At 41.2% G+C, this 27,852-nt stretch overlaps 1 protein-coding gene across 2 annotated transcripts in view; it reads left to right on the top strand.

Annotated features, from left to right (window-relative positions):
• The window catches only part of odad2 (outer dynein arm docking complex subunit 2), a 271,432-nt gene that overhangs the window by 97,734 nt on the left and 145,846 nt on the right, over window positions 1-27,852 (top strand). For both annotated transcript variants that reach the window (XM_080217382.1, XM_080217373.1), the window contains exons 8-10: window positions 3,964-4,181; window positions 11,822-11,959; window positions 19,036-19,177. In XM_080217382.1, coding sequence (XP_080073508.1) covers window positions 3,964-4,181; window positions 11,822-11,959; window positions 19,036-19,177 — 498 coding nt within the window. The remainder of the gene's footprint in view (window positions 1-3,963; window positions 4,182-11,821; window positions 11,960-19,035; window positions 19,178-27,852) is intronic.

The following is a 27,852-nucleotide window of genomic DNA, read 5'->3' as shown; positions in this document are numbered from 1 at the left end:
TGGCCTGGATCCAAATGAAACCTCTCTTTAATTTCTCCCTCCACTTTTTTCTGAATCTTTACCTGCCTTCCTCTTGTTGGAAATCTTCCTCCATCATCTATTTCTTCCCTTGCTCTTGGTCTCCCACTCTCAGATATGTGAAACACCTATTAGATCCCTGTAGAGACTGATAACTTCTAAAAGCATATTTGAATTCCTAGTGATCAACAATAACAATAAACTAAAACAACATCAACTAAGCACTACTTAGTAGGCAACTAGAACATCAAAATGTAGAAAATATATTACTCATTTAACTTTTTGAAACAACTGAAAACGCTATGCTATTGTGACATTTCATTGCCCACTCTCTGAAGAGTTACAATTTTTATGGGAACCAGTACAATCACACAGCTTTCAACAGGTTTGCATCTCCATGTTTGAGTTGTAGCATTGAGTGACTGGCTTTTCTGTCAGTTTCCAGAGAAGAACTGATTATTGACACTAAGGGGGCGATTTTACCATTACGTTGCGCCCATTTTCGGGTGTGAAAACATGGTAAAGTCAGGCGTGAGGCGAATAGTGCGATCCACGCCTGCGTTCACGCAGATTCCCACTTTACTATGGCCCAAAAATAGCCATGATCCGCACTGCACCCAAAATGGGTGCAACATCAATTTAAAAGTATTTGCATACATTTAACTTAACTTAATAAGCTGGATGCCCAAACTTACCTGCATTTCCCCCTTTACCATCACATTCGCCTGTCCAGATTTGGTGCAAAACAGACATGCTCGGCGAAGGTGTGTTTCGGGCGCTCCAGTTTCTGAAGAGGTAATTTCAGAGCTTCCAACAGCTCTCTGACTCAGAACATTGTTGGAAGTGGCGGGGGGGAGGGAGAGGGAGGTGTGCCAGAACATTCTCTGATGGGAAGGGGGGAGGAGGGAGGCCAGATCATTCTCTGGTGGTGGGGGTGAGGTGGAGGGGAGAGGAGGGGATGCCTGATCATTTTCTGGCGGTGGAGGGAGGACAAGGAGCCAGTTTGTTCTCTAGTTGGTGGGGGTTAGGAGGGAGGCCCGATCGTTCTCTCGTTGGGTGCGGGGGGATGGGGGAGAGGCCCAACCGTTCTTTGGTGGGGATGTGGGGGAGAAGGGAGGCCTGATCATTCTCTGCTGGGAGGGTGCAGGGGGGGAGTGGGCAGGGGCAGGGAGGGTCCCCTGCCATTCTGCAGGCGATCGTCGGGGGGGAAGGGAGCAGGAGGTTGTGATCGGCCTGGGTGGGGGGGGGGATGGATAAGGGGGACAGTTATGTTGCAGGGGTAGGCGATATCTGTGGGGACTATCACTCCTGGGCTTTATCTGCTTTTTGCGGCCCGAGAGCGATGTGATATGGGAGTGTTTTTCCATTTTTTTTACTGTGCATGCACGGTCGAAGGCTCCAACCAGAGCAGCAGTATTTCAGCTGCAATAAGCCCTGCCCACAGCATGATTCAGACTCACGATTCTTTTCTTAGGCTAAGTGCATTGGGGGCCTAAGAGCAGGTTTCCAAGTTGGAGCTGAATTGCGCCCAGATTCAGCACTTAGAATCAAAATGGTAAAATCAACCCCTCAATGTTAGAATGTAACCAGTGACAACTGGATATAATGTGACCAATGGGAACAAGATATAAGGCTCAGCTGACCCAGTAAACCATGGAACCAATTATAAAGTGATGTAATAGCTGACCAGTTGATTCGCTATAAATAAGAAACTGTAGAATTGTGGGTAGCTTGGAATGGCCCAGGGCAAGGCCCCAAGTTTGGAGTAATGATGTTTCTTTATTAAACCCTTTGATTTATAAGTTGGAGTAAGTTTTGTTGCATTTTCATTAGCTGCATTTTGAAGAGTCCCCTCTGAAAAAATACTAAGGACCACTTGTGGCAATCCCAGCCATGGAAGACCAAATCTTCTGAAGTCTTTTAATTGCCAAGGAGTATGTTTCTTCAATCAGAAACTGTATTCCCTTCCTCCATCTGCCTAGTAGTCTACAGAAAGGCAGCATATCCCCCCTGCTGATCACACTAGCTGCGGTTTTTCTGAGCAATCTCTCTCGCACAAAACAATTGAGACAGAAAGTGTATCCACAGTTAGCTCAGCCACTCTAGCGTTTGTTTTCAGGTGTGAAATAAGCTGCACACATTTCAGTAGCCTTTCCTTGTCTCTTTCAGATGGTCTGACCCACTTAGCAGAATAGTTACCCAAGAAAAGTTGGAAGAATTAAAACAAGTTGTAACTCTTGAGTATGATACCACTGAACCCTTGACTCCCGACAGGACCAACACAGACTGTTCCCTCTTCACCACCTCAGCCACCAGATTATCTCCCCCTGACCTGACAACATAACTACCCACCTGATTATGGAAATGTGACCCTAATCTACCCTAGCCCCTCAGCCACTTATCTTCCATACCCACCCCCCCCTCACCTTCCACCCTACTTTCATTCACTTACCTGCTATCCTTCCCTTCACTCACTTAAGTCCCACCCTAGCCCTTCATCCCATTTACTTGCCAACCTACCCCCTCATGCATCCACCCACCTGCCATCCGATCCCCTCACCCAACCATCTGTCACTGGATCCTCTCAGCCCCACTTACCTGCCATCCTACTCCCTTACCCTTACACACTTTTTCTATGTAACTTCTCAAAGTGGTTTTTCGACCTTTAACTTACCAGCATGTGGCAGATTCTGGTTCAATCTAACCTTGATTTTTCTTTATTTTAATTTGAATGTTAAGTAATTTAAGACAGTTACAAGCATTTCCTAAATGGACTCAATCATGTTACATAAAAATGACTTTCCTCATATCACAGTTCTTTCTTTTGCCAATCGCCTTACATCAATTCCTCTGGTTTTTTTTACACTCTCCCCACAATGAGAACAATCTTTCACTATCTACTTGCCCAGACACTTCATGATTTTGAATATCCCTATCTCAATCTCCTCTCAATCTTCTCTTCTCTAAAGTGAACACCTCTGGCTTTACTTACCTTGATGTGGATATGCCGGCATTGGACTGGGGTAAACACAGTAAAAAGTCTGACAACACCAGGTTTCAGTCCAACCGATTTATTTGATAGTAAATTCACTAGCTTTCGGGTTAGCCCCTTCGTCAGGTGAGTGGAGAGTTCTGGCCTCAGACAGAGCATATAAAGCACAGACAGTTTACAGATTACTGATTAGAATGCGAATCTTTGCACCTAACCTGCTGTTCAAGTCTTAAAGTGGCTAACAATGTGTGTGGAAGGAGCACTGATCACAGGTTAAAGAGATGTGTATTGTCTCCAGACAGTACAGTGAGTGAGGTTTTGCAAACCCAGGCAAGTCACAGGGGTGACATGCACTATCTGTAACCCCCGTGACTTGCCTGGGTTTGCAAAACCTCACTCACTGTACTGCCTGGAGACAATACACCTCTCTTTAACCTGTGATCAGTGCTCCTTCCACACACGTTGTTAGCCACTTTAAGACTTGAACAGCAGGTTAGATGTAAAGATTCGCATTCTAATCAGTAATCTGTAAACTGTCTGTGCTTTATATGCTCTGTCTGAGGCCAGAACTCTCCGTTCACCTGACGAAGGGGCTAACCCGAAAGCTAGTGAATTTACTATCAAATAAATCAGTTGGACTGAAACCTGGTGTTGTCAGACTTTTTACTGTGTTTACTTACCTATCCTTATAACTGAAGTTTTTCATCCCTGGAATCATTAAATATTTTCTACACCCTCTCCAATGCCTTAAGAGTGGTACCAAGAATTGTATATGCTACTTTACTTGAGGCCAAACAAATTAAAATATTATGTAACAGCTATTCCATGTAAGACTTTCTTGATTCTGTAAAGAGCATTTACTTTATGTTAAAAATACTATTATAAATATAAATTGCTGTGTTAGTATCTGGAAATCTTTGTTAACCTAATCATTTTTTAAAAATTCTTGTTAGAACTTTGTAATACAAAAGAAACCCGCAGCTACTCGTAAGACCCAGAAAACAGAAGTACCTGTTAATGAAGAATTTGATCAGAGTGAAAAGTTTAATGAATATCAGGAGAAGAATAAGTTTGAAAGAAAGAAGCAACCCCCAAAGACAAAAGCAAGGGATACAAAGAAAGAAGAAACTCCCCATGTACATAAGAATCTGGAGTCATCCAATCAGCTGTCGTAAGTAGCTAAGATTGTAATATTGTGAACAATGCCTTGGAGCAATGTGTGCTTTGATATAAAAGTGATAAAACATATTTGCAGTTTTTATAATATATTATGATACTTATGGGGATCCTTAAATCAAATTTCCAAATGACATCCAAATGAAGAAATTACCAGGCAAGAATTCACTTTCTGTAAATCTTATTGTAAAAGGAGTCTGAGTTAACATAAATTAGACAGAAATTAACAGGCAAATCATGGTTCATGTGAGCTATAAACTACGCGTGAAATAGCAGACGCAGAAGAGGCTATTTCACTGAATTAGTCCACTCTACTTGTATGGTTTCAGTTTCAGCCACATGGTTCTTTCAGGCTGAATCCCACTGCCTTTCCTTGCTGAATGTCCATAGACAGCAGTTTCTGTGGAAACCAGGTTCAACCTGTGCAATCTTCTACTTGATGATGCATGTCTTTCCAGAAAGAAATAGCGGCAGCGGTTCTAAACGTGCTTTCCGATTGCTCAAGATTCCAGCTCTCCGACTTGGCTTGCTGACCATCTCTCCTCTCCAGTTCTTCTGTTTTCTATTCACATCTGGCTGCCACACGGCTTCCTTATTTTAACTTTTTTTCTTTTTGATACTGCTTCAAGGTCCAAGATTGCTAGATCACATGGACCAATATTTCTTACGATCCATAAATTACAATCGATTCCTTAACAATCTGTTAAAAATCCCTTTCAAACATTTTCAAAACAATTACAGATTCCCCAAACACTTTAATTCAAATTTTCCTTACTGTTGCTGCATCTGAGTCAAAGACCACCAAAACTCAAGCACAAAGTTTTCCAAATTTATGAACTTTGTTGAAAACCTAACAAAATTAGTCTTGGTTAAGCGGGTACATAAAACATGGTGTAAAAGTAGCCGGTGGATGATGTGAGCACATTTTCAACTGGAAATGCACAGACTGAAATATTTCTGAAGATAAATGAAGGGCATATACTTCTGCCCATGCCTTAAGCGGATATCAGCATCCTTGCTTTCGCATGAGCACACTAGGGGCCGGCCAGAGGAACAGAAGTGGCTTCACTGCCAGGCAAAATCTACCAGGATCTGGACTTAGAGCGAGAAGTGCAGCTAGCTTAATATTTTTTTGAAAGGTTTCTGAAAGGAGAACCTGGAGTATATTTTGAGGCCCATGAACTATAATCTTCCTAGTCCTGTCCGCAATGGTGCAGGAATTTTCAGCCAGCTTTTCATGTGGGTGAAAATGGCAATGCCAGTAAAAAGCCCTGTGAGATTGTGGGAATGAGAATTTCGACAGCAAGATCTCACACTGAGATTTTTGCTGCCCCTCAATGGTGATACAATGACAGGAACCTCATTTAAATCCTCAGACTGTGACCCTTGGTTGTGGACTCCCCCATCATCAGGAATATCCTCCCTGCATCTGCCCTGTCAGAGCAGTACACCAGAGCAGTACTTGGAGCTGTAAACAATTAAATTCATAACTTGCTCACGGAGTCTATTTCTGGGCATTTGGGAGTTGTTACGGCTGTGTGAGGAAGAGTAAAAAAGATTCCCTATCCTACCACTCCAAGTCTGACCGTGAGGAATTTGGAAGGAGGAAGGTATTTACTCAGTGTCTGTGCTTAACCATTCATGTGCTGATTGCAAAGTAAATAGTCTGGTAGGGTTTCTTGAGTTGAAAACAAAAAGGAATTATTTCTTATTGGGTGACAAATCCACCCAGGTAAAGATATTTTAAAAATATTTAAAAAGGTAACCCGCACTTGACCATAGCAGCATATGTACATATATACGCAAGCATGCAGAATTACAAGACATACAGTCATTGATTTCTTAGCCAATTTAAAGTTCAATGCTAAAGGTAAAAAAAAGATGTTCACTGTGACTATCCAGACGAGAACCAGTTCTTTCCCCCTGGTGATCTTGAAATTCCAGAAGTTAAAGTCCATGTAAAATTGCAATTGTGAGAGTCAATTTATTTTCAAAAATTAATTTATTTTTTCCATAAGTTGACGATTTTTGCACTTAAAGTTCCTATTTCTGCACTAGATTTTCAATCAGTAATGACGGAGGGTGAATTTTATATGCCTTGGTTGGTGTATTTCTCACAGGGCACATGTCACATAGGGCGAGTGCTTAACTTCCCACCCATCCCTGAGCTCACCCTTGTGATACTGACGCACACCATATTTAAATGAATAATCAAGTGCCAGACATGCTTGTTATTAAACCAATTGACTCTGATGGTATGTTGCCCACACCATGAAATGTTGGGCAGCTGGGAAGGAATGGGAAGCCTAATTAATTTCATTGAAATACTTAAAGGACAGGGAGGGAAGTGGGGTCACACTTCGGGGGCTGCCCTTTGCTAATTGTGCAGTAGTCCCCCACTTAGGTAGAATGCAGCTTCTTTCCTATCTACTCCCTCCTTTAAACCCATTCCCTTCCCCGCCGCCTCTTTCTCCAACCTATCCAGAGCTTCCTGGCACAAAACCCCAGGGTTACCCACTCCAGGAATCCATTGGCCCTGGTCTTCTCCTTCTGTCCTCCTGGCAACAGCCATTGATCCTTTCTTTTGTGCTGATACAGTTGCTAGCCACTTGAATTATCCAGTAGCTCCAGAGGGCAAGACTTCCTCCACAGTGAGGGATGGAGCTCCTACTCGGCTCTCGTTAATCCACTCTTCAACGCTTTATGACTATAGGGTGGAGTGTCAGGGCACACCAACATAAATCAGAACAGGTCCCCCATGATGTGATGTGACAAACAGAACCCACCGGAGGTGCACAGGTGAGTAAAGCTCCTAGGAACTGTCCCCTGTGGGATGTCAGAGGGAGTTCTGTGGGAAGCAGGAGGTCCGGTTTGGGTGGGGTTCCATGCCCTTGGAGCAGGGGTTACATGTTTGTGGGTTGTTTCTTTTTTCTACATTTTTTTTGCTTCAGGGGACCCATTAAAATTTGTGCCCCAATTTTTCAAGAGCTTAAGTTGCCAGCATGGTATTATGGGACTGCTTTTTTTTTTCATAAAGTTTCAATAAATATGACAGGAAATGCCTTCAGTGCAGCAGGCAGGCTACAATCTTCTTCTCTTGCCCAAGTTATCACTTTGGCAAAATTCCACCAGTTTCTCCAATCTACCTGATTTATTCCTCTTAACATTATGAACACATTGATCAAATTACCCTCTAATTTTCTATATTCCAGAAAGTGCACCACCAGTTTGTTTCATTGTTCCTCATAGCTTAATCCTTGGGAGTCAAACTAGCATTCTGTCCCCCTCCCTTGAAGACCAATACATTTTTCCTAAGGTGTGGTATAACCAGGTTATTGTCAGCTAAATGACTTATACCTCCTTATGTTCTAATTCTCTAGATATAAAGGTCAGCAATCAAAGAGCCATTTTTGATATTTTCTGCACCTACTCCTGGCATTTAATGATTCATATATCTAGACTTTGAAATCTCGTTGGATCTCTACTGTTTCTAGCATTTCATCATGAGGTGAAAAAAACCCTTTCTACCCCCTTTAGGTCCAAAGTGGATGACTTCACGTTTGTGCACATTGAAATCTTTTTACCAAAGTTTGACTATCCGATTAATAATTTATCAATATCTCTTTGTAATTTTTCATTTGTATCTGTATTGCTTACAAAAGTATCCTTGGTCTAATCATTTTCAGCTGCTTCACCAATGATCCTCCTTCCATCATAACCCCTGATAATTGAACAATGTTCAGCACCATTTAAGATTCCTCCATTTCTGAAACAGTCCTTCTCCAAATGCAGCAAGATTTGGACAATATCCTGACCTGGGCTGACATGTGGCAAGTAAATTCACACCATACAAGTGCCAAACAATGACCGTCTCAAACAAGAGAGAATTAATAATGCTATAATGAAAGCTCTTGGGATAATGTCAACAGACAATATTAAAACCAATAGAACAGATTTTTTTTAACTTGTAGTCAAAGGAAGATAGTTTTTCTCATTTTTTTAAAGGGCAGACTATTTAAATAACTTCTCAGCTTGAAAGTTCTGCAGATCTCATCAGCCTTTCAAGAACATTTTTCCTAATCTAAAAATTCATAACTCATGTTGTGGGAAAAGACCCTTGCTACATCAAAATGGGCCCCGCTGAGTTCAGGTCTCCCCCCTTTGTGAGTCATGACCTAATGCTGTTTGCCCCACATAACCCCAGCAAAATGGGATCTGTAGGAAATGGGGGTGGAACTTCCATGTATGGGTCCCACCTATCATTTTAAAGGTCCCCAGAGAGTGCCCACAACTCTGCAAACATCGAAGCCTCTGTCTCCTGTGATCAATTGTGTCAATAATTTGCCTTAAATTCATAAGTTTTAAATTAGCTGACAGTCTCCCTTGAGAGACTTAATCAAAAGCCTTCTGGAAGTCCACATAAATAACATCTATTCACCTGTCCACTGTTTCATCAACTCATCAAAAAACGTATGGGGTGAAATTTTTTAATGATATTTTCTAAGTGTAGTCTTGGCAGGAAAAGCAAAGAGATGCCTGCCAGTTGCCTTGTCAGGTTTTCCCAATGTATTTTCAAACCCTTTTTTTCACTCAGAGGGTGGTGAGAATCTGGGAAAGTAGTGGAGGCCAGAATCCTTACAACCTTTAAAAAGTATTTGGATGTGCACTTGAAATATCATAACATTCAAGGTAATGGGCCAAGTGCTGGAAAATGGGATTAGTATGATTTTAGTGGTAGTTATTGTCAGTGCAGACTTGATGGCTGCAGAATCTTTTCTGTGCTGTACCACACTATGAATCTATGAATTAGAAAAATAAATTAAGAGACAGGTCCCGCTAAATCATGGTGGTGGCAAAGACATCAGCAATCTCATCTCCTGAAAGACCAGGGTGTAATTTTTAAAGGGTGCCTATTAGGGTACCACATAAACCCCGAAGTATGTCATGAAGCCTGACTAGACCCCAACATGGGCAGCACAGTGACACAGTGGTTAGCACTACTGCCTCACATTACCAGGGACTCAGATTCAATTCTGGCCTCAGGTGACTGTGAGTGTGAGTTTGCACGTTCTCCTGTGTCTGCATGGGTTTCCTCTGGGTGCTCTGGTTTCCTCCTACACTCCAACGATGTGCGGGTTACGTTGATTGGCCATGCTCAATTGCCCCTTAGTGTCAGGGGGATCAGCAGGATAAATATGTGGGATTACAGGGATTATAGAGAGATTGCTCTTGGTGCAGCCTCGATGGGCCGAATGCCTCCTTCTGCATTGTAGGGATTCTAGTATTTCTATTTTGGTGTTAGTGTGAGAATAAGGTGTTTCACTCCAGGTGCAAATATATTGACACTCTAGGAAGCTGTAATTGAAACAAATTTTATTTAACAATACAGCTTAACTATAACAAATGAATTAGCTTAACTGTTAACAATTGAAATACTTAATAATGACAAATACAATTCTTAACTGCTACCTATCTCTGTTAGTTCCAATTCAAGCAATATTCTTCTTACAGACTTAAAATCCCTCTTCACAATCAGTCAGCAAATAAAACTTACATGCTTGTAATTAGATTGCCAGTTCTAGAATTCTCAGAGCATTTCTGGAGATAGAGAGAGAGAGACATAGAGACATGTTTTTCTCCTTTGAAAACCAGAAACTGTGTGTTTTTCCCTGTAAGCTTAGCTCCTCTGCTTAATCTCATGACTCTCTCAGTCAATCTAATCAAAATTCTATCCTGGAACTCCAGGGGAAAAACCAAATAAACAAAAATACATTAACTCAGAATAAAACAAGCACATCCCTAGCTAAAAGCAACTATTAATCTACATTCTCAGTATGTGAGCTGCTTGGTTTGCAGACAGATTGGCACCATGTAAAACACAGCTGAATTTTAAACATACACCTCAGAAGAAACATTATATAAATAAGTTTCTTAAAGGCATGATATCATCACAGTGCAAAATCACCCCTCCCCCCCCGCCCCTTATCCTTATGTGGGAGGATAATACAGCAAGGCAGTCCCTTCAATGACATTCAGATGTAGAGTAACGGTGTTCCTGACCTTTCAAGCAGGAACCCCATTACATCATTGGCAACGGGTGAGGACTATCTCAACAGAAAATTCTGCCAATGTAAATGCCATTTGGGACTCCTCCTTGCTTTCCTGCCGACCATAAATGGGGGCAGAAAACCACTAACATGGTCTGATTCATGAGATATGACATAGCCTTTACCAATCCATACTAGTTTCCTGACGGCTGAAAATTTCCAAGATGTTCAATCTCTCAATGCTTAATTATAAAGGTCATAATTTTCTGACAACAGCTATTATCCTAAGACTCAACAATTTCCTGGTTTCCTTCTGTCACCTTTCTTGAATAGTGGAGGGGCATGCACAGTTTTCCAATCGGAAGGAAATATTCCTGAATCTAGAGAACTTTGGCGGTTGTAGTTGGGACACCTTCAATGTTCTCATCTACTTTTTTTTATAAACTTTGGTTGGAAATAAAGTTGTCTTGTGAATTTGTTGCTCTTCAGTGCCAATAATTTCTCCAATACTGCTAACCTGCTTACTTGTATTGCCTCTCCAAGTGAACATTAATTGTCTCTTTCAGAATCCTATTCTCCAATAGTTTCCTACCAATGATATGAGACTCACTAGTCTGTAATTCCTTGGTTTATCCCTACCTCAATTCTTGAAAAGTGGAACCACATCAGCTGTCCTCCAATCGTCTGTGGCCAGAAAGAAATTAGAAATTTTGGTCAGAGGCCCTATAATTTCTTCTCTTGCTTCCCAAAGCAGCCTGGGATATAACTCATCCAGTCCTGGGGATTTGTCCACTTTTAAGCCTGCCGAAACCTCCAATACCTCCTCACTCTCTACATCAAACTGTTCAAGAAACTCAAAAACCTCAAGTTCTGTACCCACGGCCTCCTTCTCCTGAGTGAAGGCAGGTGTGAAGCTACCAATATCCTGCAGCTCCACACAGAGATTTTTCACCTTGTTACTAATGGGCCCCAATCTTTCCTTGGTTATCCTCTTACACAGTAAAAAGTCTGACAACACCAGGTTTTAGTCCAACCGATTTATCTGATAGTGAACGCCGGCACATCCATATCCTCTTACACTTAATATGCTTATAGAATATCTCAGGATTCTCCTTAATCCTGCCCATCAGTGCTTTCTCATACCCCTTCTTTGCACTCCTTATTGCTTTCTTAAGTTCTTCCACTGCTTTGCTGTAGATTTTCCAAACAGAAGCTGTTCCCAGCACACTTTAGCTAAATCCTGCCTTATTCTAATAAAATCTGTCTTCCCCCAATGCAAAACCATTTTTTGTAGGCCATCTTTTTCCTTTTAAGACAGAGATGAAGAGGAATTTCTCTCTCAGATGGTTGTGAACCTGTGGAATTCTTTACTGCGTAGATCTGTAGGGGTAGGGTTGTTAAATACATTCAAGGCTGAGACAGACAGATTTTTAATCAGAAAGGGAATCAATGGTTATGAAGATAAAGTGGGAAAGTGGAATTTTGGATTATTTCAGACTAGTGATGATCTCATTGAATGGCAGAGCAGACTCGAAGTATAATACCTGTAGAGGCTTCAAAAGTAATTATTTTTTGTTTTATTTTACAGCTCAAAGGAAGAAAAAGCTCAAATGAAAGAACAGGATACCAAAAAGACTAAAAAAGATAAAGAAAATGTTGAGAATGTTAAAACCAAGAAATACAAGTGCAAAGCAGCTCAAGAAAAAAAAAATATTCTGCAGGGAATGTGAGTATGAACATTCTTTTCTAACTGTCTCTTTTTTTTTATTTGTTCATAGGGTCTGGCTATCACTCACTCAGCCAGCCAGCATTCAATGCCCATCCCTAATTGCCCTTGAGAAGGTGGTGATGAACTGCCTTCTCGAACTGCTGCAGTCCATGTGGTGTAGACACACATACACACATACTTCCAAGTCTTATGTCCTGTCACACTCAGCATTGTGGGCATGGTTTGATTATGGACAAGTTGCCAGCATGCGACCCTTGTTTACAGTTACTGTGAGGGAACCAGATTGTGAGTGACTTATACCACAGTATTTGCAATCTGGTGAGGCCCATAGTTGAGATGGTGAGAGTTTCAACCAGATGAATGTGACTGAGCCCAACTGTTAGATGTTTATTCTTTCTCTTGTGGGGAATCAGCAGTCCCATAAGTAATTGTGAAAACAGTGTACAAGGTTTTATAAGTGAAAGCAGGTCACCAAGGACTGGTTGATGACAACGGTGATGTCAGCTAAACTTAAGAGAATTTATTTGGCACAAGGATCTGTCTAGTGATGATCCTTTCCTACACAGAGTCAGCCCTGTATCATCAACAGCTTCATCATCCTCATCTATTTCAGAATCTTTCAAATGGCCATGGGCACATTCCTCATCTTCATCCTCTCCAAAAAGTTGTTCTGCCCATGACCTCATTGTCATTGATTTGTATGCCCCTCCATTGCATAATGATGTGCAGCATGCAGCACATTACTACTATTCTTGGTACCCTTGCTGGAATATGTTGCAGAGCTTCACCTAGGGACCTGAAGTACATCATTAACATGGCAATTGCCTGCTCAGTGACACACCTGATGCTGACATGGCTGCTGTTGTAGTTGCTGTTTGCAGGCTCCTAAATGGGATCATTATCATTCTTAAGGAATAGCCCTTTAGCCCTGTGTTCGGGGTGCCAATTCTGCTATTTTGCTGTGACAGAGTGGCTCTCCATGATGGTGCAAATCTGGAGCGATGTTATCAGATGTCTGTGAGGAGCATCATGTAAATGAGAAGTAGGAGTGTGTCAAGGGATGATCCTTGGAGAATGCCAAAGGTCTTTGAACTATTTCACACACCTAAGTTAAATTTAAATCATTGTGGGATATAGAAGTAGGGAGCCCTGTGGGTTCAGGTACACAAATCTTTGAAAGTGAGAAGACAATTTGATATAGCTATTAAAATGCTTGAATTTATGAAAGAGTACAATGAAATAAGTACAAATGCAAGGAAATAATACTATTTTGTTCTAAGGGCCCAGTTTTACCATTTTGATTCCAAAAGCTGAATCTGTGAGTGTTTCCAATCGTACTATTAGACCCATTCTCAGGCACCCCCATATGCACTTTGCCTGAAAAAAACAGCGATTCTGAATTGCACTGCAGAAGCCTGTGGGTGGGGCTTATCGCATTCGAAACACTGCAGCTCCAATTAGCGCCTCCAACTGCACATGCGCGGTAAACAAAATAGAAAAGCGCTTCCCTGCCACATCGCTCCCAGGCCTGATAATGCCTCCCCTCTGCCCCCCACAGATATTGCCCCACCCCCACAACTTAAATATCCTCCTTATCCCCCCACCCCCACAGGCTGATCACGGCTCCCTGCATCCCTTCCCCCCGATCGATCACATGCAGAGTGATAACGGACCCCTTTCCTTCCCCCCCCCCCACTGATCAGAGTGGCAGCAGACCCCCCTGCCCCCCCCAACCCCCCACCAGAGAGCCATCTGACACACCTCCCTCCTTCCCCCCAACAAGAAATTGATCTGACCTCCAACCCCCTCCCCCCCCTCCCTCCCCCCCACCCCCCCAAAAATCTGGATGGGTGAACACAGTGGTAAAGGGGGAAATGCTAGTAAATTTGGGCGCCAGTCCATTAAGCCAATTTAAATGCATGCATTTCAAGCATGGTCCCAATCGCTGCCATTTTAGGCGCTTGGTAAAGGCAGGACGGGTGCAGAGACAGTCATAGATTATCCTATCGCCTCACACCCGACTTTACCAAGTTTTCGCGCCCCAAAGCAGGCTCAACTTGATGGTAAAATTGGGTCCTAAGCCATAGATTAGGTCTCAGATAGAGCATTGTGTAAAATTCTTAACACAAAATCTCAGAGAGCTTGCTGAGGAAATTTGACTGGTGTCACCTTGGGCAGGGTCCCAAGAAGGGTGGTTGAAATACTCAGCTGTTGTGGCTGCAAAGTCATTATAGGGATGTAAAATTGACTGCCTGACAGAAAACAGAGAGCAGTGGTTAATAGATGTTTTCTGATCTGGAGGAATGTTAGTAGTGGAGTTCCCCAGGGATCAATGTTGAGACTCTTGCTTTTCTTATAAATATTAATGACCTAGATCTTAGTTTACATGCACAACTTCAAAATTTGCAGATGATATGAAACTGGAATCATTGTGAACTGTGAAGAGGATAGTGAGAACTTCAAAAGGACGTAGACGAGTTGGTGGACTGGGCAGAAAGGTGGCAGATGAAGTTCATTGTGAAGAAATGTGAAGTAATTCATTTGGGTGGGAAGAATCTGAAAAGACAATAACTAAATGGGATACAAGAGCAAAGGGACCTGGCTGTATCTGTGCATAAGCAATTGAAAGTGGCAGGACAGGTTTAGAGTGCAGTTAAAGAAAAGAAAAGTGTACAAAAGGTTCAGGGAGCTAGGTAATGTTAGGGATCTAGAGGAGTATACGGCTTGTAGGGAGGAACTTAAGAAGGAAATTAGGAGAGCCAGAAGGTGTCATGAGAAGGCCTTGGCAGATAAGATTAAGGAAAACCCAAAGGCATTCTACAAATATGTGAAGAGTAAAAAGATGAGATGTGAAGAAATAGGACCTATAAAATTTGACGGTGGGAATGTTTGTAGAGAACAGGTAGAAGTAGCAGAGGCACTCAATGGGTACTTTACTTTGGTATTCACGATGGAAAAAGATCTTGGTGGTTGTAGTGCAGGCTTGCAGCGGACTGTGAAGCTTGAGTATGTGGACATTAAGAAAGAGGATGTGTTGGAGCTTTTGAATAGCATCAAGATAGATAAGTCACCGGGACCGGATGGGATGTACCCCAGGTTACTGTGGGAGGCAAGGGAAGAGATTGCAGAGCCTCTGGTGGTGATTTTTGCGTCATCGATGGAGACGGGAGAGGATCTGGAGTATTGGAGGATTGCGGATGTGGTTCCTATATTCTAGAAAGGGAATAGAGATAGCCCAGGAAATTATCGACTGGTGAGTCTAACCTCAGTGGTTGGTAAGTTGATGGAAAAGATCCTGAGCGACAGGATTTATGAACATTTAGAGAAGTATAGTATGATCAAAAGTAGTCAGCATGGCTTTGTCAAAGGCAGATCATGCCTTACGAGTCTGGTTGAGTTTTTTGAAAATGTGACTAAACACATTGACGAAGGAAGAGCGGTAGATACGGTTTATATGGACTTCAGCAAAGCATTCGATAAGGTCCCCCATGCAAGGCTTATTGAGAAAGTGAGGTGGAATGGGATCCAAGGGGACGTTGCTTTGTGGATCCAGAACTGGCTTGCCCGCAGAAGGCAAGAGAGTGGTTGTGGATGGGTCTTTTTCTGCATGGAGGTCGGTCACCAGTGGAGTGCCCCAGGTTCAGGTTCTGGGACCCTTGCTGTTTGTGATTTTTATAAATGACCTGGATGAGGAAGTGGAGGGATGGGTTGGTAAGTTTGCCGATGACATGAAGATTGGAGGTGTTGTGGATAGTTTGGGGGGATGTCAGAAGTTGCAGCATGACATAGATAGGATGCAAGATTGGGCAGAGAAGTGGCAGATGGACTTCAACCCAGATAAATGTTTTGTGGTACATTTTGGCAGGTCCAATGGGATGAAGGAATATAATGTTAAGGGTTAGACTCTTAGCAGTGTGGAACATGAGAAGGATCTTGGGGTCCGGACTCATAGGACTCTCAAATCGGCTTCGCAGGTAGAGGATGTGGTTATGAAGGCGTATGGTATACTGGCCTTCATCAATCGAGGAATTGAGATTATGAGTCGGGAGATAATGCTGCAGCTGTATAAGACCCTGGTCAGACCCCACTTGGAGTACTGTGCTCAGTTCTGGTCACCTCATTACAGGAAAGATGTGGAAGCCATTGAAAGGGTGCAGAGGAGATTTACAAAGATGTTACCTGGATTGGGTGGCATGCCTTATGAGGATAGGTTGAGCGAGCTCAATCTTGTCTGCTTAGAGAGACGAAGGATGAGAGGGGACCTGATAGAGGTGTATAACCTGTTGAGAGGTATTGATTGGGTGGATTTTCAGAGACTTTTTCCCAGGGCTGAAATGGCTGCCACAAGAGGACACAGGTTTAAGCTGCTGGGGAGTAGGTATAGAGGAGATGTCAGGGGTAAGTTTTTCACTCAGAGAGTGGTGGGTGAGTGGAATCAACTGACGTCGGTGGTAGTGGAGGCAAATTTGATAGAGTCTTTTAAGAGATTTCTGGATGAGTACATGGGACTTAATAGGATTGAGGGTTATAGGTAAGCCTAGCAAGTAGAGATATGATCATGCAACTTGTGGGCCGAAGGGCCTGTTTGTGTTGTAGTTTTTCTATGATTCTTAATAAAGCATAGAGTATCCTAAATTTTATTAATAGGGCCATTGAGTACAAGAGCAATGAGGTTATGCTGAATTTGCTTAAGCCACTAATTCAGCCTTAGTTGAAATATTGTGTCCAGGCCTGAGTGTCACACTTCAGGAAAGATGTGAAGACATTAGAGTGAAAATTGGGGCACTCAGGCACATTTTCCTGAGGCAGGTGGACTGAGCAGAGACATTTCCTGGCTTGAACTACCCAGATCTTTGGTAAAAATCTGGCCCAGATGGATTTTAGGGATCTGGGGATAGTGCGGAAGAGTAAAGTTGAGAGAAAAGATCAGCCATGATTTAATTGAAAGGCAGAGCCAGCTTGAAAGTCTGTATGGCTTACGGCTGCTTCTATTTCTTATGTTCCAAAGTCCACTATAAATGTGGACATAGGAATTTATAACAGGAAAAATTGACACAAGTATGATAAAAAATGCGATTACAGGAAATTAAGTTGTATATACAAAAGTGCATACAAATAAAATTTTAATAAGATATATACCATAAATTAATAACATTTTTGTTTAACATCATTGTTAAAGTCTATCCTGTATACAGCTATGAGTTCATAAATATATGCATAAATATTCCATTTATTTATCTAAATACTTAGCTGAACAGTTTGTTGTAGCATAAAATGAAATCCTAACAGTGTGAAAGTTAACATAAGAATATAAGAAATAGGAGCAGGAGTAGGCCATTCTAGCCCTTCGAGCCTGCCCCGCCATTCAATAAGATCATGGCTGATCTGTCGCTGCTCAGTTCCACTTTCCCGCTTTCTCCCCATAACCCTTAATCCCCTCTCTTATCAAAAACCCATCAACCCGCGTCTTAAAAATATTTAGCGAGGCAGCCTCCGCCACTTCAACGGGCAGAGAATTCCAGAGATTCACCACCCTTTGAGTGAAGAAGTTCCTCCTCAACTCCGTTCTAAACCGCCCCCCTTTTATCTTGAGGCTGTGCCCCCTAGTCCTACTGTCTTTTTTGAGCGGGAAGAGTCTCTCCGCCTCTATCCTATCCATCCCATTCATCATCTTATACGTCTCAATGAGATCTCCCCTCATTCTTCTAAACTCTAACGAGTACAAGCCTAGTTTATTCAGCCTCTCCTCATAGCTCAACCCCCTCAACTCCGGCATCAGCCTAGTAAACCTCCTCTGCACTCCCTCCAAGGCCAAAATATCTTTGCGCAGGTGCGGCGCCCAAAACTGCACACAGTACTCCAGCTGCGGCCTCACCAATGCCCTATACAGCCGCAGCAAGACCTCCCTACTTTTATATTCAATCCCCCTCGCTATGAAGGCCAGCATCCCATTCGCCTTCCTGACCACCTGCTGCACCTGCAAGCTGGGTTTTTGCGACTCATGCACAAGGACCCCGAGGTCCCTCTGCACCGTCGCCTGCTGCAGTTTTTCACCCCGTAAGTAATAGTCCTTCCTACCATTCTTCCTACCAAAGTGGACCACCTCACACTTGCCAACATTAAATTCCATTTGCCATTTCCTGGCCCATTCGCCCAGCCTATCTAGATCCTTCTGCAGACTCTCCACACCCTCCGCACAATTTGCCGTTCCCCCAATCTTGGTGTCATCAGCAAATTTCGACACCCTACACTCGGTTCCCTCCTCCAGATCATCTATATAAATGGTAAAAAGCTGAGGCCCCAGCACCGACTCCTGGGGCACTCCACTAGCCACCATCCGCCAATCCGAATAGCACCCGTTGACCCCACTCTCTGCCTCCTATTTGACAACCAATCCTCTATCCACGCTAACACCCTACCCCCAACTCCATGTCCCTTGACCTTCTGCAATAACCTCTTGTGAGGTACTTCATCAAATGCCTTCTGAAAATCAAGAAAGACCACATCCACCGGCTCTCCTCTATCCACCGCCCTAGACACATCCTCATAGAACTCCAGTAAATTTGTCAGACGCGACTTCCCTTTAATGAAACCGTGCTGCGTCTGCTCTATCAAGCAATTCCCTTCAAGATGCCTCGCAATTTCCTCCTTAATGACAGATTCTAACATTTTACCTACCACAGACGTTAAACTAACCGGCCTATAATTCCCCGCCTTTTGCCTGGCACCCTTCTTAAACAACGGCGTAACATTAGCCATTTTCCAATCATCCGGCACTTCCCCGGAATCCAGCGACGTCTGGAAAATAACCACCAAGGCATCCACTATAACCTCCGCCATTTCTTTCAGAACCCTCAGATGCATTCCATCCGGTCCTGGGGACTTGTCCACAATCAGCCCCCTCCAGTCTGTCGAGCACCGCCTCTCTAGTAACAGTAATGTCATTAAGATCCTCCAGTCCTACCACCTTTCCATCGCTAACACCTGGCAAATTATTCACGTCCTCCTCTGTGAAGACAGAAACAAAAAAGAACTTATCCTTTTTTAGCTGGTTAGTTGCTTATATTTTGCAGAGTTTCAGATGGATCAGAAGAGTTAAGCGAGAGTTCTACAGAGAGTGAGGAAGAACCCCAAGATATGAGCAGGCAGCAGGAACCCAACACTGATTTACCTTCTGAGTACTGGCAGATTCAGAAGGTGGTAAAGTACCTGAAGGTAAGGATATAAAAATAGCTTTATCAGATGGTAGTATTTGCTTGTATATAATGTTAGAAAAAGATAAGCCCTCCCCCTCAGAACTGAGCAAGCCTTTTTCCAGTTATGTAAACCATAGTTTTGATAAGAACAGGTTTGTTTAGGGATGGGTGAATGTTGGATATTGGGACAATTAGAGTTTCTGAGCAGAAGCCTGGGAATCTAGTTTCCCCTGCATGCCTATGTGTCTCTTTTTTTTAAACAGGATCCCCGCCAGGAAGTCAGCATGATTGGGATGCTTGGCTTCTTGTTGAGTGGGAGGACTCCAGTGCAGGCCGCAACCACCAGTGAGGCACCTACAATTGCTAGTGGATGCATAGTTTTACTATGTCCTGAATATGCACTGTGTGGTGGGATAGGTGGAAATTTGTGAGAAAATGCAAGTTTTTAAAAAGTAAATCATGTAGCTCCTGAAGTTGTATCCTTTCTTATAGTACAGCTTCCAGGATTATGATCATTACATTTTCCTAATAAAAGTATTGGAGCATGATGTTTTGCAAAATGTTAAATCAACATGAAATACAAAGCCCAATACTTCTGTGCCAAATGAAATTCTATCTGTGTAAAAATCAAATTTGGAATTAATTGTAAAAAAAAACTTCAGTTCCATTTCCATCACTATTAAAATATGTACCAGTGTAAGAAATGTATTTGTTTACTGGTATTTGAATCACAGAATATATCCATAATAGTTTTGAACAAGAGGTTTAGTAATGGAAGGAAGTGTAATTTTTAAGAGTTTGAGCATGAGGCATCTGTTTCATTATTAGGTTAGCAGAAGCTCAACAATGGCTTTGTGTTGTAGAAATATGAACATATTTATGTAACTGCCTGTGCTCTGATACATATGCTGAACACCTGCACCAAAAATCATTTTAATATAAAACATTTGGTTGGAGTTTGAGATTCCATGGTGTTTGAATGGGGTCAAAATCTGGTTAACCACAAGGCATTCATTTTACAAGTAGAATACCAATTGCTTAATTAGGCAATAACACTTGTAATTGGCAGCATAATTAATAGTTTTCAAATAAGTTTAAAGGTGATGGATATGCTTTGTACAGTTAGACCTGTTTAGTGAAGAAGCAATCAAAGAATGAGCATGTTATACTTACTAAAAAATGGTCACTGAAACCATATCTGCAATATTTTAAAACATTGAATTTGTGGCACTGATGTAGTCCACAGATGTTTAAGACCTTCTGGAAAGATCACAAGGCTTGGTCTCTAGTTAGTTTTAGATTTCAGTAGGGAATAATTATGATTCTTATCGAATTGAAAGCAAAGACGATGACTTTGTTTTAAAAAATGCAGTTTTCTTAACTTGAGATAGAGGAATTGATTTTAACCCTAAGTGGGTTTTAGCACATGGAGATGCTGGCATTGGATGGGGTAAACACAGTAAGAAGTCTCGCAACACCAGGTTAAAGTCCAACAGATTTATTTGGTAGTAAATGCCATGTGCTTCTAGAGCACAGAGGCCAGAATTTTCCTTGTGGAACCCAGAGCAGCACTGCTGGTACCACTAAGGATAGTTTTAGACTTACTAGAAGTATTTTTTTGTCTTCAACTAAGCTGCAGATCCACTTCCCTGCTCAAGCTCCAATTAACATTGCATTGGGTCTTATTCCTTAACAAGAAATACTTTGGATCTGAACAAGTAAGTGACTTGCTTGTTCTTTAATGCCCATCCACATGATTCCATCATGGGGGTAAGATTAAACGGAGCTCCAATATTTCACATTTCTTTTTTGTGTGATGTGTATAACAGATAATTATCATGTCTATTGGTCATTAATTGTTTTGTCCTTCTGCCTCATCAAAATTCTCTGTGCGTTTTCTCCATTCTGTGGCATTAATTGATGTTTGATTTTCTATCACCTACCTGAATTGCAGTTTCTGGTTTTGCACCTTTTATGCCTATATCTGTTTATCTAATTTCTGGCTTTTGCCTAATGATGCACTTTTGACATGAATGCATGTGAATTATAATAGTGCTTCTTCATATCCCCAACACGCCATTATGTTTTTTAGTTGAATCTGTTTTGCAAGATTATTAGTTATTATTACATCTATAACTAAGGAACAATTTGTTACAGTCATTTCGTTTGGAAAGTGTAAGAACAGATGTTGGCCACTTAGTCCCTTGAGCATATTCCATCATGAATTAGATATCAAAAATGTCTAAATCACTTTTGGAAATTCCAATTGCCTCGTCACTGACAGCCTTTTCAGAGAGTTCCAGTTTTGCCCCACCTTTTTGGGTAAGAAGAATATTATGGTGTATGTAATGGAGAATGGCTGGTAGTTCTGTCCATTGGAATTCATACCCTTTACACTGCAACCTCAGCTCCAAGGAGTAGGGAGCAATGACTAAAGGATAAGTGCTTCATGTAAACATTAATTTGGGATGAGAACACTTGCAAGTTATTTCCCAATGCTCAGGCATGCAGTAATGATGATGAAAAAAAACAAGTGTCTAATGTTGCTAGGGAATCATCAATGGCAAGTCCTTTTTACCTTATTTCATGACATGTGAGTGTCACAGGCAAGACCTGCAATTGTTGCTCATCCCTAATTGCTCGTAAGAAGATGGTGCTGAGCCACTTTCATGAACCATTGCAGTTCATCTGGTATAGGTACACCCACAATGATGTTCGAAAGGAAATTCCAGATTTTTGAGGCAGTGACAATGAAGCAACAGTGATACAGTTCTAAGCCATCCCTACCACATCTTTACCTACAACACCACAATAGTATGTAGCTTACAGGGGAAGTTAAAGGCACAAGTTAGCAAACAAGAGTAAGATTTGCATTTCTATACATTCTCAAGACTTCCTGAGGTATAAATTACTACATTGTTATGGCCGTGCTTGTTTTCTGATTGTCAATTTTTGAACAACATCCCACAAATATAAATGAGATGAATGACCAGTTAATTTATGCTGGTTGAAGGATGAAAATTGCCTAGGGGACCAAGAAAGCTCTTTGGTCTTCAAAAAAATTATTGTGGGATCTTTTACTTCCAGCTGAATAATTTAATGTCACAGATGAAATTCTATTCTGACAATCAGAACTTCCTCAATACTGCATTGTACTTTGATCTTACAGTATTTTATTTTTGACCAATTTTACTGTTTTCTTTTGGTACCACTTAGTTTATATGTCCCACTATTCTGAATTTCATCTTTAATTGTTCTGTGTTAAAATTGGGTATAAGTGAAATTTACCAGTAGTTTGCCTCAAAGGCAGGTCTTCGGTTTATTTTCTGCTGATGCTTCATCCTGAGCTGTTTCCCTGGGCAGTTGTCGTCAGTAGTAGTTTGCCTTTACCTTCCACTCTCAGGGGCAGGGTGAGGAAACAGGCCTCAGGCATACCTCAGCCAGGATAGAAATCAAATCTGTGCAAAAATAAAAGCAAAATACTATGGATACAGGAAATCTGAAATAAAATCAGAAGATATTGGAAAGATCCAGCTGGTCTGGCAACAATTGTGGAGAGAGAAACCGAGTTAATGTTTCGAGATTGTGTAACTTATTCAGAGCTCTGTTTTTATATCAAGCTTGTGCTGTTGGCATCATTCTGACCGTATGCGAGTCATCTAGCCATCTGAGCTAACCAGTCTCAAGTGTGCTCCTTACCCTTTTGGAGATGTGAAGTGAGCTAGCATTGAAAGATAAGGCATACACAGTATATTGCCATTTGAACCTGCCTAGAATCTATTATTACCACTAGTCCAAACTGCATTGTTATTACAGGCACAGTAAAAAAAAAACTCACAACACCAGGTTTATTTGGAATCACGAGCTTTTGGAGCCTGCTCCTTCATCTGGTTATTAACTATTAACTTACTAACAATGACAAATACTTTTTTAAAGAGTTTAGAGTCTCTGCCTCCACCACCACTCAAGCAGTGAATTTCAGGCATCCACCACCTTCTGCGAAAAAAGTTCTTCCTCATGTCCCCTCTACACTTTCTGCAACTTAGCTTGAATCAATGTTCCCTGGTTCTAGAATGCTCCGCAAGGGAAATAATTTTATCTTGTCCATTCTTATCTCATCTCCTCATAATTTTGTACGCCTCAATCAAATCACCCCTCAGCCTTCTTTGTTGCAAGGAAAATAACCACTGACCTCCCTTTCCATCCTTGAGTATGTGATGGGGGCACTTACTTCCGATCCCAGTTAGTCCAGTGGGGGTGGAAGAGCACTTCCTTCATGTTGCAACTGTGAAGAGTGGCTACATGTCTTTGCCCCATTGCTTCATGATATTTTCAGAATTCTTTTCCCCCAAATTTTATCAGTCATAATTTAGCCTCCATTCCACAGTAACAATATTGAAAATATTATTCTTTGTTTGAGTAATCTACCAACCAGCAGGCAGGTCAAACCAAGCCAACTTTGCTGTGGATATTAAATTAGTGCCTACCATAGATAAAGCTTCAGTGAAAATGCTAATTTCTCATCCAGTGACCAAAACTAACTAACTCACATTATTTGCTTTTGTTCTGCTTTCCAGATGCCTATTTTAGTTGACCATTTTACATATACAGTTTTGTTATTCCATAGATTATGGGATACAGCATAGTGTCATTGTGGGTGAAAGGATATATTTGACTGTTTACATTTTTATGAGCTATAAGACAGAAAAAACAGAGTTTTGAATGACAGTAGAGCATATCAGGAATTTGGATGTAGAGGTCACAGGGCCTCATGTTTTCCTGTCCATTAAAATGAACCAATGGGAAACCATGTAAAGTATAAATTGAGTACTTTTGTGGTAAAATGTGTGTTCCTAACACCCAGAGCTCTGCACAGGGAGTGCTAGATTGTAAAAGTTTCCCTGTTGTATTTGAACCTGTGTGTAGGCTAGATGAAACCTGACACATGTACGTATACTGATCTGTGAATGATTTTTTGAATGAGAATGCTGTGCAAACAGCAGACAAAAGTTCGGTCTGAATGCTTCTCAGAGGAAGTGTTCTAGACTAAGTTACCTCATGCAGGAATTTTGGATAAAAGGATTCAGACATCTGTAGCATGTGTATAAAAACCTGTTTAGTAAAATAGCATTATTTCATTAATTATTTAAATGAAACACAAGTTGCCTATTTAAATAGCAGATCAAAAATATATTTTGACAGTTATGTTCTGTCATGGGCAAAATGTGAATTAAATATTGTTCGAATGTAACAGCAGCTGAAGTCCAGACTATTTCCGAATATTTTCCTAGAATTAGTCATGTTGTAATTTAGAGACTGATAGACATAGTTATATGCAGTCAACCCCATTTGAATGCATCTGTGACATATGTAAATCCCATATGTACTTTAGATTTTTCCATGTCACAATTCCTTTATATGACCCTCATTGTAAAGTGAAGTTCAGGGATAGGCAAAGGGTTTTGGTCCACAAAATCTCTGCCTTTTGGGTTGAGTTCAGCCCTGTCTTCTTGCTTCCCACCATATGCACCATCCCAATTTCTTCAGAATGTTATAGAATATCAGTTAAACCCATTTATATTACAGACTTTGTTTCAGTAGACATTCCCAGTAATTATTCTACACGTCTATTAATCATTGTGTGAATAATTCTTTCCTAAATGTTTTATTTACAGCTATAATTTCCTGTGTTTTAAAATGATCTCACCTATATTTTAAACTTTTCATTCGACTGAATGATTTGTCTGGAACAGATACATCATTTTACTTTATAATTTTGAAAGCTTCCATTCAGTTGCCTAGAGTCTTTTTAATAACAAGAACTAAACCAACTACAGTTGAGCATGATTATAAGGTAATATTGGGATCCAAAGTCACTGTACATTACAACAAAGAACAAAGTATGCAAACATATGGAATTAGCAGCTGGGAAAAATGATTAGCATATATACAACTAAAAGTCCATTTTTAAGACAAAAGTCATCGGGTCAACTTTTACACAGATAGAGTGGAAATTTACGGCCACTTTATGCCTGTTTTGCAGCGGGAAAAACTCGTAAACTCAAGTGTACAGTGGCTAGTGCGATTGGCACTGATTTACGCACCTCTGTCATTTTACAACACTCAGGCACTGCCATGGGGGAAATGCCAAGGGAGGCATGCTAGGGGGTGGAGTCCGTGGGGGCAGTTACAGAGAGCAGAGTCAATGGGGACACAGTCAATAGGGGTGGGCCAGGGGTGGAACCAATGAAATGAGAGGGCTTGCTGCCATTCTGCCACTCTGCATGTGATCGGTAGGGGGAGGATGGGGGACCCGCGATCGGTGGGGAGAGAGGAGGGCTGCAATCAGTGGGGGAGGGTGGCAGGGCCATGATCAGTCTGGGAGGCTGGGGGTGTTGGTGGCAGTGGGGGCAATGGGAGGTGCATCTCGGGCCACAGGCCCTCGTAATTGTGGGGGAGGGGTATGCTGGAGTTGTTGCTTAAGGTTGCCTGCAGTAGCAGGGGCCTGACAGCTCTCTCCATCTGTCAAACCTCTGCTACTGTTAGTGTGCACGTGCAGCATCTGCACATGTGCAATATCTCCCTCTACAGAAGTGCATAAGATTGGTTGTGAAAACTCACCCAAAAATCAAATCTGGAACTCTCCCATTTTCAGACCAGCTGATTTTTAGAAAAAACTCATAAATTTCCATCCTTTATATTTTTGAGAGGTTTTTTTTTGTTTTTATTTCAATTCAATCAAATCAAGTCCAATACAGAGTCTCGACAAGTTGAGACATTCCCGATCCGAGCTGACAAGACAGGGCTCTCACTTCCTGTCTTGGGCTTGATCTACATGATCCAAGATGATTGGAGTAGGCATAGTAGCTTGATCTCATTTGCATCTTAGCCGAGGCTTGATCTCATTTGCATCTTAGCCAAAAGGCCGAGAAGCCGCTTTTAAAAATTGCTTCAAATGAAGCTGAAATGTAACCTAATGACTTCAACCAAGCACAGCATGTAGATACTACAATTGATCTTAGCCAAAAGGCTGAGAAGCAGATATATATGCTTGATTTAGATTCCAAGAAAGACTGTCACAGTGGAACTAAGTAAAAACTAACAACACTGAAGAATTTGTACTAATCCTCAAACATTTATTTAGCTTATAACATTACAATGTACATTTCATTCAAAACAATGTATACTGTAACAAATTAACTACAATGTTTCACATTGAAATCCATTAAAATTACTCAGATCACAGCTGAATCACTAAACAATTTGTCTCAATAGCCCAGTTGTATAGCATCATTATGTGGCTCTTTCTCATCTTCACCATCAATACCATTTGTAGTACTAATAACATTGGCATCATCACTTTGCAAGTAATTGTCCTTTTCAATATTCCACATTTTAGAAATGACTTCTTAAAAATATTGAGATTAAGTTCATTTCATGGGTCAATGGCACAATGTTACTATTGAGGGTACTTGCATATTTCCACCTTTAGTAAATGTGTTTTCACATTCCAAAGTACAATTGTTCCACATTTTTTGGATACTGCCCTCAAGATGTTTATTTATTTGCCCATCCAAGAGCTGAACAGCACTTGTAAACCAATAACTGACACATTGATTTGTTTCATATCATTGACCACAACATTGACAAAGTGGGATATGAACATGCTCCACACAAGCAAATCTTTTTCTTGGTAGCATAAACGCATGTATTACTGAGAACAGAGACCTGCCGTTGAGACTTTTTGTCTTGCACTCATTAAGCCAGACAGAATTTCAAAAGGAATAGTATTTATACTGCATGAGAAAAGGGGTATTGATTGGTTGGCTGTTTGGTCTGATTGGTCGATTTGTTACCATGGTGAATGCATCAGGTTTATTCAAAAGAGTGCAATGTCTGTACATATTCTTTTTGCCTACAGAGGACAAATCCTTCCATATGAATACATGTAGCTTCCAGCATCAGTAATTGAACTGTGTTGCAAACCCAACTGATGATCTTAAATTGATTGTTTTGCTTGAAGACAATAAGTTGGCTGCATGGATGATATTATTAAATTTTTAACATTGCCCATTAATCCATTCTATCATTTTTTTTCCAGTTTGAATTGAAATGTGTACTTGTTATTCTTGTAAGACATCATGACTGCTCTTACAGTATGCATTAATCTTGTTGACTGGCTGGTAGATTGTTGCTAGAATTGGTACTTAAAAAATTTAAAGGTTCCAGGGCATTGTTTTAAATTAATGAACCATAGAAATGAACAGCGCATAATTAATAATTGCAACTTGGTTTGATCTCTGAAAAATTAGGATTGAATTTTACATGAGGTGTATGAAAAATTACACTTTTTAAGCCAAAAGTCATGGGCTCAACTTTTACAAGAGATTGACTTTTACATGAGTATATACGGTAGTCTTGTCAAACCCACTCTATTTAGACACCGTACAAACAAATCCCCATTTACCAATCCCTTAACCACATAAGACCCTGGGAGATGTAGAAGGAAGGTGAATAAGAAGGGAACTATGGCCAATTTAGGAAAACCTATGTCAATTTTTTAAAAAGTCATCTCCTGGGTCAATTGACAAAGACTCCGCAACTTTTATTTTCAAGGTTTCAAGTACATGATCTCCCCCATTGATGTCAACTGTCAACATGAGAGAATTTGAGATTTACAACTGTGATAAAGCA

Source organism: Carcharhinus amblyrhynchos, chromosome 2 (genome assembly GCF_965287045.1).
Source record: "Carcharhinus amblyrhynchos chromosome 2, sCarAmb.v2.hapA, whole genome shotgun sequence".
Taxonomy (NCBI): Eukaryota; Metazoa; Chordata; class Chondrichthyes; order Carcharhiniformes; family Carcharhinidae; genus Carcharhinus; species Carcharhinus amblyrhynchos.
Note: the sequence above shows the minus strand (reverse complement) of the source record. Positions and strands in the feature narration are given on the sequence as shown.